We start from the raw sequence: 12,441 nt of genomic DNA, 5'->3' as shown, positions 1-12,441 counted from the left end.
TCAAGATTGTAATTAGCAGAGTGAAAAGCACAGTGATGAATTCAGTGCAATTAATTTCTCTGGCCTTGGCTTTCCTCATTCCTTAAAAAAGAAAAGAGATGTAGTTTACAATCCAAAGAACCTATCTGTGTGTACATGACCCTCATGCTTAGAAAAGTAGTCTTTGAAGGTTTCATCGCAGCAGCCCACAAAGGAAGAAGAAGGCTGAGGTTCCATTTTAAAACCAACTCACAAGTTTAGTAGCAAGGAACACAGCAGCAGTGAAAACTTCAAAGCCGACTTCAGCTGGATGTGTAGTTCTCAACTGCATGCACGTATATAGCTTTATTGGACTGTGGTCAGAATACCTGACCATCAAGTTAGGACCAAACTTTCCAATGTTCAGCCTCCTAATATCTGTACTGCGATACTTAGCTAGGAGATTTGCCTAAAAGCAAAGGAGCTTTATAAAAATTGTGCTGATGAAAGATCAAAGGATTCAAGTGCAAGAGAATGAGCTTCTCTGCTTCATGAGTGATCAGGTTATAAAATATGTTAGGAATGCACTACACATGCCAGGACATTCAGCACTGAATCAGATCTCACTGCAGACCTGAACTCATTTATGTGAAAGTAAGTCCCACTGATTACGAGTAAGAGCACCGTTCACTTTAGTCTTTTCTGTATAACTTAACATGCCTCTGCCTACCATCAAAATCTCCACAGACCACTGGTTGCTTGATCCTGAATGTCTGCATGAGCTTCTCCAAAGGGAATACTGCTTGTCCTTGCAATGCCAACACATCATCTTCATGCACTCAAAGTCTGCTGCTGCACCATTTATTAAGCTCAATTTGACAAACTTATTTACTAGCACAGAAAGCTTTTAAAATCATACGTCTAGCATAGCAACTAAAGCCCCTGCAACACTGTAAACGCTGCTAAAATTTCAAATTCTGCACAGAGATATGTGTTAATTGAAAGATCAACAACCAAACATGCCAAATTAGAATCTGGAGTTTTCTAAGTACAAACGGCTAAATAAATACTATGGGAATGATAATTCACATTAAATTTAAGTCACATTAGGCATCAAAGAGATCAGTCAAAAAAATTACATTTTAAATACTTCTCACTAAACTACTGCAAAAAAGTTCAGAAATATGGTACACTCAGAACTTCCATGACAATGACATCCTATACACATACTTGTATTTGACCACAAAATAACATATGTTTCTGCTCTTTACAACCATTAGAACTCAATGCAAGGATTGTGTAACTAAGACTCAATGTCAAGTCTCTTTTTAATTTGACTTGTCTTAGTTCACAAGTTTAAAAAGAATATATTATGCTGTATGTAGCAAACACAAGAAATCCACATGTCCTAATTGACCCTGATTGCCTTTAGCAGCTTCTGTAACAATGAGAAAGCACAGCAGACAAAGACTGCAAAGTCACAAACCCTTACCTTTCTTTAGCACTTTCATGTACTTACAGCAATACATCCTAGTTATAATTAAGTACATCCTAACTACTAACTACATCCTAACTATAGCCACTTTGAATGCCTGGGATGGAAATAAAGTGGGGTATAAATCTATAAATAAATAAATAATCCTGATTTGTGCTTAATGTGGTGTGTGCTATTATCAAGCGTTAATTTCAAGAAAGAGTTTGCAATATGGTCTAACATGCTAATCCAAAATACCCTGAAGATAATGGGAGACTCCCACTTGTCTTCAATGGGTGTTGGATTCAGACATAAGGCTGATGCAAATTGGTCTTAGTGAGCACTCAGCCAAACTCTGCAGCACATTAATCCAATAATTGTCCACTAACTCTGCCTAGCTTTAGGGAAAATTTTCAAAAACAATCACACTGCAGAGCATTTTCATGTTTCATCAGAGGTATTATAGAAAGTTGGCTGTTCTACCTCATTGCTCTTGCTTTGTGAAAGGGCCAGGCTATCATTTGTCAGCTCTTCGTCATCAGCACTATTCCTGCTAAGAGATTTTGCTTTTTTCTTCTTGGCTCCACCATCACTAGCAGTGCTGCTGTTATCATCGTCATCATTGCCTTCCTCTTCATTGTCATCCTCGTCACTTCCACTCCCATCATCTTCATCATCCTCGTTATCTCCATCACTCCCCTCTCTCCGCATTGTGTTTTTTCCCTTTTTCTTCCCAGCAGTTGGACGCCAGTCATTGTCATCCTCACTGTCATAATCATCTATATCATTCAGTTCTTCCATGGATACAAAATCAAGCAGAGGGCGATTTCGCCGCAAGTTCCACTTTTTAGGTTCATTTGTTTGCTCATCAATGCCAACATCTGCTTCAGAAGGTTTCTCTCTTTCTTTTTCCTTCTCCTTTTTCTTTTTTGGTTTCTCTTCTCCTTCTCCATCTTCATCATCATCCTGTTTTTCAGTTTTAATCGCATCTTTCTCTGTTATTGGCAGCTCTTCTCCACCTGAGTTTTTAGGTTGTTCTTCCTCTGTTTTTTCTTCATCTGCCAGTTCTTCCTCCAAGATATTTTCCTCTGATTCACTACAGGATCCTTCTCCGCTATCCTTTGATCCGTCTTCACTGCCATGTCCACTGCCTTCAGAATCTGTTGAGCATATGAAAATTTAAAAGAGGTGTTCCAAAACAAACTGAACCAAAAGAAAAAAAAAAAGAATTTTAAAAGGCTTGAGGCAACCAACTTAAGTCAACATAAATATTCTTCCCTTAATGGCCACTTAATCTGCTTTTACTTAGCCCATTTTTTTTTCATTCAACTTAGCTGTTTAAGTTTTGTAAACCTACTGATGAAGAATGTTTTAAATAAAAATTGGTAGAACAGTGAGAAGCTCTATCTCTATCACACCTCACAATATAAATAAGGGGGAATTATTTAAGATACATAGCCCAGTCCCCAAAATGCTTCATTGAAGAATAGAAAACTAAACTGGGGACCTGATTTGAAGACATGAATAATTAAACATACAGAGTTTTCCCAACAAAGTAGGTATTTCATAATTATACAAAACTGAGTTTTAATATATGAGACAGCAATGTTACCCAGGAGCCTAACAATTGAATTCTGGTGCTTTAAAAAATGAATATTTTTACAGCTTTACATGGATCTATCAATTAAAAGTGAATGTTTGCACACGTGGCCTTGCCATTTTTTCCCCAAAGCAAGTACTGAATACGTCCTATGGAAACCTGTAATGAAAAACTTTTGTCAAGCATCATATTAAAGTACAATATTAAATCAGGGTTGTCATTTCTACAATACATTTTGGTTATAATAAAACTGATACCTGACACAAATATAATCACCAAATAAATTCTGAAGATTAAAAAAATGCACCAGAACTTTTATATGCATGAAGAATATGAAATAGCACCAATGCAAACTATTATTCTTAGGGAACATTAATACTACCATTAGAGCACTTGATGCAATTGGTAAACTTATCATGAGCCTATATTAAGCCTTCTTGAAAAATCAGTACAAGAGTTTACTATGTTCTCTTGAAGACATCTAACAGTACATTCCAATACACATTTACCAAGAATTTTCACTCTGATATTCCCTACAATCATAGGTTGTTACACATTGGTTGAAATAGCATTGGTCCTTCCAGATTCAATTACAGCTTTTGGAAATATTAACATTTTTTAAATCAAGGTGTTATATGTTGCCTTCTTTTAAACAGCAGCAGAAATGTGGCATAACATTGTTTAACTGAAATTCCTGTACTTCGTTCAAGATATATATTCAACTCCACTTTATTCTCTTATATAAGCTGTTGGGGATCCTTCTGGGTCAAAAGATGAGATAGAATAAAATAAACATTGCCATACACTTACTGCATGCTTTGCTGCCCTATCACGTTTAGTAGTGTATGCAACTCATGTTTCAAGTTTCACACAGTATGAACGGCTACCCTTTTGGTTTCAGCACTCATTATAAGAAGCACTTGTTTAGTTTTAAATTCCACTTCAGCCCTCACAATGTAGGCCAGTTCAAACTTCACAACAGCCTTCAAACAATGAACCTAACCATCCTGAAGCTTCATTTAGATCAGGGGTGCGCAAACCCCAGCCCTGGGGCCACATGCGGCCCTCGAGGCCTCTCAATGCAGCCCTCAGGGAGCTCCCAGACTCCAATGAACCTCTGGCTCTCTGGCTATTTGTTGGAGCCCACACTGGCCCAACGCAACTATTCTCAGTATAGGGGCGACTGTTTGACCTCTCGCGTGAGCTGTGGAATGAGGGCTTCCTCCACTGCTTGCTGTTTCACATCTGTGATGCAGTAGCAGCAGCAAAGGAAAGCCAGCCTTGCTTTGTGCAAGGCCTTTTATAGGCCTTGAGCTATTGCAAGACTTTCATTCATTCATATAAGTTCATCTTTAATATATTCATTTATGTAAACTTATGTAAATTTATTCAAATTTTAAATGTAAATTAATTCCTTCCCCCCCCCCCCGGTCCCTGACACAGTGTCAGAGAGATGATGTGGCCCTCCTGCCAAAAACTTTGGATACCCTGATTTAGATTATATACTTTTTATATAAGTTTATAAAACTGATAATAGTTATATTTTTTATGTTTTTACTGAATTTTTATAAGCTGTTTTGAATGCCCACTTGGGGGCTAAAGCAGGATATAAGTAAGTAAGTAAGTAAGGGCGCAAATCCTAACTCCTTATGTCAGTGCTTTCCAGTGCTTTCCAGCACTGACATAAGGGGAATGCAGCTCAGAGGTAGGGGAACAAACATTCCCTTACTTTGTGGAGGCCTCCATGAGTGACACTCAACTGCAGGATAATGCACATGTCCCATTAGCACCGCTATGCCAGTGCTGGAAAGCACTGACATAAGGGGTAAGGATTGCACCCTAAGTAAGTAATGTAGAGGACCTAAGGTATGACATAGCAGCTCCACAGATGCAGTAATATCTACCTGGAAGCAACCTCTGTACTGAAGTAATTGAAAAGTGTGTTGCTGCAATTACAAATATCACTTCCACAAGGCTATGGGTGCATCTATGCAGGTCTCAGGTCACATATCAAATTTTCCACAAGCATGTATCCCTGGAGACTTTTGAGGCTCATTGCCTGGAGAAAACTCTAACCATATGGGCTGCCTCTCACTTGTACAATATATTTAGATGTACTTAAATGTCTATCAAGGTCAGCAAAACCACAACAACCAGATGCAAACCACATGCAAACCAATGCATGTCTACTCAGAAGTGTAACTGTTATCAATGAGGCTTACTCGCAGCATGTAAAGGATTCCAACCTGTGACGCTATCAGACAATTAACAAAGGCACAGATACCCTAGCAAATACTGTCTAAACTTGTTAGATGGCATGACACAACTGATACAGATAGGAGTCATCTATGGATGGAAGTTTGGATGTGCATTCACATGTCTTAAGTGTGTTTACACAAAAATGTGTTCCATCAAATTCACAAGACAGTGTTTCTCAAAATGCGAGTTAGGACCCACTAAGTGGGTCACTAGCCAATTTCAGGTGGGTTGGGTAGCACCTAGCTCAACTGCAACTGAAAATACAGAGCTGAAAAGGTAGGGTGGGCTCGAGGCATGATGCTTTGCCCTGAATAGATGCGATGCTGGAAAGGGGGGAGGGCTGTGTGGATGGAAAAGGATCCAAATCTGTGTTCTGCTTTGACTTCTGAGCTGGAATGTTTGAATTCCGAGTTATGCAAAATAACAGCATGAGCGTGCTGTGTAATGGAACCTTTGCCTGACTGAGGCTTGAAGCTTAAACTAATGATGTCACTTCCGTCATGATATCCCTTCCAGATGACATCAGTTCCGGTGGGTACTGACAGATTGTCATTCTAAAAATTGAGTCTGGGTGCTAAAACATTTCAGAACCACTACACTAGGACATGCACCGCCTTGGGTGCCCTTCAGGGAGAAAAAGGCAGATTACAAGTCCAATAAATAAATAAAAAAATAAATACTCTGTAGTAAACATGCTACAATTTCAGCCTTTGTTAGAATTAATTTTAAAGCAAAAACATATTGGTATGCATATACAATGCGTATAGGACAATATTCAGTTGCCATCCATATCTCCTCCATTTTGTCTCAAATACAGAGCCTTGTACAAATACAAATAGCACACACTGGTTTTCTAGGTGCGGAGAGAGATGGAATGGGGGACAGTGGGGATGGGATTGGTGGCACTTGCACACAGTCGGATCCCATCTTTCTCCGCTGCCATCGCACTCCTCAATTCTACAGTTACACGCCTTGGTTCTGCCAGCAAAATAGCTTAGGCAGGACCAAGGAGACCCATAGAGAAAGCAGAGGCTTTCCCAGGGCAAGAGAACAAAAGTTCCTTTACCCTGAGGAGACATCTTCAACTGCCCAGTCAACCTTGTTCTCTCTGATATTTAAGGGATAATGATATTTACAGTTTTCTACAGTCATATAAAACAAGATGGAGCCAATAAGTAAAGGCAAGGCTGAGAGAGCCTGGGAACATAATTCAGGATCAATCTCTAAAATGATCTCAGATCCGACTGCATAAACAGCTTCTAAATACTGATACCTTTTGTGGTCAATCTCATTTCAAGACTTCAGCAGAATACCAATGAAGGCTTCATGTCATAAACTACAAGCACATTTATCACAAAATTACATGCTTCAGCATTTTTCACTCGAACAGAAGAATGAAAATGCTAAATAAACTTAGGTGTTTTGAAACAAAATTTGCAAACGTCCACTTTTATTTCATTGTACATTAAAATATGACAATCCCATTATTTTCAAACTACATTGGAAAAAGAGGCAATGCTACATTCAAGTTATTTTTAAAAAAATTATTTGCAACTACGAACAATTATAGAGATCTATAAATAGCATTTAACTAACACAGAACGAGAGGCTAGTTGTTTGCCAAAAAGAGAGATGTTTTAAGGTCTGGCATAAAAAAACTTGAATCACTTCAACAAATGTTCTACTGCTATGTCATTTACCTCACCAAAAAATGCAGCAGAGTAGATTGGATTGATAGCAACTCATTTAACTCACCAAGCTTCACACGAACAGGAATTGGGTCTCGCAGATTGAAACCCAACATCCTATCCACAAGCAAATGTGATAATTCAACATTAATTTAAGAATATTTGCTTCCAAAAACCGAAGGGGCCTTCTGTAAGCTTCTGAGAGCCATTCCGATGCCTGCTGAGGCCCTGCATGACAAGGAGAGAACCTCCAGGCCTTCCACAAGGCATCCCACACCTGGTAAGTCATGTTTATTCAGCGACCAAGTAGCTTAACAACAAGGTTCAAGTAAAGCAACCCCGTCAATAAGCGACGAATGCCTGTATAAGGCGGCTTCATGTCAGTTCCAGTCTTTTAAAGAACGGGCCCATGTAAAACAAGCTTGTTTTAACATGAGTAAGAATTACAGATTGTTGATTTCAAATAATAAATTAGAATCTTATTTGCTATGTGTTCACTTTTTTCTTTGAAGATGCATTGTTATTTCAACACATTGACTGAATTATTTCTAGCAACAACAATGAATTAGCTTGGCTATTTCTTTATGCTAATCAGGTCTCATATGCACAGTTTACAAAGCATTTCTTCAGATGTAACTCCTTTTTTAATGTTAAAAAAATTTCTATTTACATTGCAAACTTCTTCTATAGCAAAGCAACTGATTCACTGTAAAAGATTGTAATAATATAAATCTACTGACTGGGCACAAGCATGGTAACAGATACATGTTGTCACTCAAGTCTGTAAGATATCAGATCTGCTCATGCTCACAGCATTCATTGAACACTATAAAAATGTTCCTTTCAATAAAACTAATCTGAGTATATAACCACTAGTGCATATACATAGCTGATTGTCAGTCGGTGAGCCAGTTGGGACAACCAACACAAGCCACAGCCTGCCCAGCCCATGGGCTTCCTCCTCCCCCTCCCAATCTTCTCAGCTCGCACACCCATGAAATCCTTCATTTATTTAAACCACAGCTCTGTGGCTCATTCAAAGATGGGAGCTATGGTTTAAAAATGGTTTTCAAATCAGAATCTGAAACTGAGATCCAACTCAGGTTCTGTGGTTTAAACCAGGAGCCTTGAAACCCTGGCCCACGGGCCAGATCTGGCATGCAGGAAAAGACATCCAGGCAAAGCGCCGTGCATTCCATTCTGCACCACAACTTCTATTCTTCTCACCTGATCTTCCAACAGCTTGGTGCTGGACAGCTGCTGCCTCCCAGAAAATTGGGGCACAAAGCCTTCTGGGGTAACCAGCAGCAGAAGCAGCTGCTTGGCACCTGGCTGTGGGAAGACTGGGTGAGAAGAAAGGAGGCTCTGCTGCGGAATGGAAAGTGCTGCACTGGCTTGTCCTCGAACACAACATGCCGCAGTTTGAAGACTGCTGGTTTAAACAAACCAAGACTGAAATATCACTGCAAAGTTGCCCTTCTATATGTGACAATGATGTGCCATGCAGGAGTTGAGGAGATAAGGAGACGCATGAATGCTCAGCCAAATCTGGGTTTCCCTCATGACCCAACAAACTATGGTTGCTAGGTCACCTGAACTCATCCTTTATCTTCAAACTAAAAATGTAGAGATGCTTAACTCTCTTCAGCTTCAGAGCTCAAGCCTACGCATGTCTACTCATAAGTAAGTCCCATTATAGTCAATGGGGCTTACTCCCAGGTTAGTGTAGATAGGATTGCAGCCGCAGGCATGTCAAGAGTCTGCCTTTTAAAAGAATGAATAGTGGTCCCCACCGTACACACAAAGGCATGCACATATCAGTATTTCCTCTCATTTCCATGTCTGCTATTTTCCAGTGGCACATTATTGGCAAACCTGCTACTGGAAATCTGGAAACATATGCTTATATGTATAGTGGAGTACACAACTCATTCCCAAAAACAGATCCTGACATAGTAAATTGCCATCCAAAGCCATCCTTCTTCTTTAGAGACGAAAGGTGTGCTGCCAAGAGTGTATCAAGTTCAATATACTGCAAAACAGATGGCTCTTTACCCAGACAACCCAAAATATAAGTCCTCCTTAAAGGTAAGGTTCAGAACAATTAGCAGGATTTTATGGTGGTTCTGCTCATGAGTCCCATTTAGCAAGCAGCTGAGTTCAAATGACCCAAGACAGAGTTCTAGCTCCATTCAGTCACTGCTGAACCATTACAAACTGCCTCATGACCTCATCCCTTCTAGCCATCATTCTTTGTGTTGTTGCCTGGACCTCTCTGAAACTTTAGTCAAGTATCAGTAGCTAGAAAGGAAGGTGGGGCTGCGACTGAAGGCCTGGGACAAGAAAACAAATTGGAAATGATGAAAACTGCACATGTCAAAGCTTAGAAAGGAGAGAGAGAAAAAGGGCTGACAGATGGGTCAATAAGATCTTGACCACTGGCAGCTCAAAGAGAACAGCTAATGCTAAATGGGCAAAATGGGACAGAGGAAGCCTGTAGTGAAAGGGATGGCCATGAGTACCTAGCTGAAGGAAATGAGACGTAAGATCTTGAGATACGAGGTGGGAAGTCAGTCAAACATGTGGGAAATGCATCATGGAGTTAATAAGAGAGCTCTTTGGCTGACCAGCTCTGTCTAAAACTCCCCACCTGCATTCATCCACTCTCAATATCTTGCTGTCCAACTCCATCAAACTGGTCATTCCGGGCCCCCACCCATCCTCCCCTAATATCTCACAGCCCAATCCTGACCAACTTTCCAGCACTGATACAACTGCAATGCAGCTCTAGGGTAAGGGAACAAATATTCCCTGACCTTGAGGAGGCCTCTGTGACTACCCCTCCACCACAGAATGTAGCATGCATCCCACTGGCACAGCTGCAACAGCACTGGAAAGTTGGTTAGGATTGGGCTGTTAGACATTGCAGGGCTTGATTATGGATGAAATTAAATTCCTAAGAAAGAAAAATGCTTGTCACAACTATACACCTGGGTTCTTGCCCATTCAATGGGCAGGAAATCAAGAAGTAAGAATAATACCTTTTAAAAACAATAAAAAATTTTTAAAAGTGATCATAACAAAACCCTATAGTTTTTTAAAATAGGAGGAGAAGGGGGAAAGCATTTACCTGAGGCATCTCCAACCTTAAAGTCACTGTCATCTGAACTGTCATAATCTAAAGCTTCCAGCAGGGAAGCTGCCAAGGGCTTCACCTGCCTCCTCTTGGAACTACGATCCACTGTGGAAAAGAAGAGAGAGATACATGCATTTCTTGGTGACCAGTTGGGATGCAGGAGGGGTGGGAGAAAAGTAGAAATTAATACATTCAGGATGGGGTAAAAAAAGAAGCTCCAGTTTACAAACACCACCCCAGTTTTAGGTAATCAGAACCTTTATTGGCATCCACCCCAGTTTAATTTTGACACTGGCAAGGAAAGTAGAAGTGGGGAAAGGTGGGAAAGGGTAGGGTGCATTCCCTTGTATCGTTTGAGCTCTTGGGGATGGGGGAAAGCAGAAAGATAATTAACAGCCCAATCCTAGCCAATTTTCCAGTGCAGGTGCTGCTGTGCCTGTGGGGTATGCACTGCTACCTGTGTTGGGGGTGCAGTCACAGAGGCCTCCTTAAGGTTTGGGAACATTTGTTCCCTTACCCCAGGGTTGTATTGCGGTTGCGCCAGTGCTGGAAAGTTGGATAGGATCGGACCGTAAGGGCCTAACCAACTTTCCAGCACTGACCTACCCACAATGCAGTCCCAAGGTAAGGGACCAAACATGCCCTTACACTGAGGAAGCCCCCTTGACTGCCCTCCCCTTGACTGCAGGATGTAGTGCACGCCACATTGGCAGAGCTATGTCAGTGCTACAAAGTTGGTTAGGATTGCACCCTAAGAGTTGTTGTCAATAATAATAAATAATAATAATAATAATAATAATAATAATAATAATGTATTATGATGATGATGATGATAACACCAGCAATAATATCAACAATACCAATATTATTGCTGATATTATTGATATGGATGGCAATATTATTTGTCAACAATAATAATATGAATATTACTGTTGATATTATTATTGATATTATTTATGGTGTTATTATTCATCATCATCATCAATAATCATCACAAAAACGAATGAAAACCTTGTGTGGATTGGGGACAGGGGAAAGGCAGAAAGATAATTAGGAGTTATATTATTATCATAGTCAATAAAAAGTTATCGATCCATAGATAAATTACTATATCAATAACTGATATTATTGATGATGATAGGAGTTATTAGCATCATCATCAATATTATCAATAAAAATATTACAACAGACATATTGATACAATTGATCAACATTTATATCAATAATTGACATTACTGACAATAATGGTGATGATATTATCACCATCAATAACATCAATATTATTATTACTGATGAGGAGGAGGATGAAAGTTGTTATTATTATCATCAATATTATTATTGATGATGAAGGTTATTATCATTACCACCATCAATAATATCAATACTATTATTATTGGTGATGAGGATGGTACTATTATTATTGATGACGAGGCTGATGAGGATTAAGGTTAATATCATTATCACCATCACTAATATCAATGCTATTATTGTTGATGATGAGGATGATTATGTCAATGGGTACTATTATTATTGATGATGAAGAGGCAGAGGAGGATGAAGGTTATCATCATTACCACCACCAATAATATCAACGCTATTAATATTGAGGAGGAGGAGCATAAGGAGGATGAAGGCTGCTCTCATGACCACCACCCTCGACCACCATCGCCCCACCAGGCCCCCCAGCGCGCTTGCCTCGCCTGCGGCCCCGCCCCCGCGCCAGGATGGGGGGAGGCAGCGCGCAGCTGGCGGAGGGCAGCTGCGGGCGGGGCGGGCGCTGCGGAGAAGCTGTCAGCGGCCCGAGAGGGCAGCGCGCCGGGGACGAGGGAGGGGTTCCATCCCGCCCCCTCCTCGCGGACTTACTGAGGGGAGCTCCGCGCGGCCGCTCGCGGACACATGGAGGGGCCGCTCCAGGCAGGGCTGCCGCGGAGCCGTTGCCCGGACAATGGGCGAAGCCGCGCTCCGGATGCGCTTCCGCCCCCAAAGAGCTGCACAGGAACCGACCCGAGCCGCTTCCGCCGCTGCCGCCCGCGCGCGCCTGCGCCGCGGCTCCGCGCAGGCGCCCGGAGTCCAAGCGAAGGCTTTGCCCGGCCGCGGGACTGGCAGGGACAGGCGCTTTCCTCTTCAGCACCTACGCGCCGGGGCTGTGGCGGCGCCTCCAGGTCGCTGCTTCCCAAACTCTGGGTCGGGAGGGACCCGCCGGTGGGTCGCCAAAGGGGCGGTGGAAACATCAGAGAACTACTTGCCTCAAGCCTCAGCCTTTCAGAAATCAGACACTGAGGCTGCCCTGCTAACTACCCTGGAAAGAGCTCAGCTCCCCCAGTTT

The 12,441-nt window shown here is 41.3% G+C and overlaps 1 protein-coding gene across 4 annotated transcripts in view; it reads right to left on the bottom strand.

Moving 5' to 3' along the window:
• Positions 1–12,118, bottom strand: part of PHF14 (PHD finger protein 14) — a 157,283-nt gene extending 145,165 nt beyond the window's left edge. For all 4 annotated transcript variants that reach the window (XM_066627800.1, XM_066627803.1, XM_066627802.1 and 1 more), the window contains exons 1-3: positions 11,979–12,118; positions 10,110–10,220; positions 1,916–2,592 (exon numbers count right to left, since the gene is read on the bottom strand). In XM_066627800.1, coding sequence (XP_066483897.1) covers positions 1,916–2,592; positions 10,110–10,220; position 11,979 — 789 coding nt within the window. In that variant the 5' untranslated portion in view covers positions 11,980–12,118. The remainder of the gene's footprint in view (positions 1–1,915; positions 2,593–10,109; positions 10,221–11,978) is intronic.
• Between the last annotated feature and the right edge of the window lie 323 nt (positions 12,119–12,441).

This window comes from Tiliqua scincoides, chromosome 5 (genome assembly GCF_035046505.1).
Source record: "Tiliqua scincoides isolate rTilSci1 chromosome 5, rTilSci1.hap2, whole genome shotgun sequence".
NCBI lineage: Eukaryota > Metazoa > Chordata > Lepidosauria > Squamata > Scincidae > Tiliqua > Tiliqua scincoides.
The sequence above is the reverse complement of the archived record's forward strand: the minus strand, read 5'-3'. Positions and strand labels throughout refer to the sequence as shown.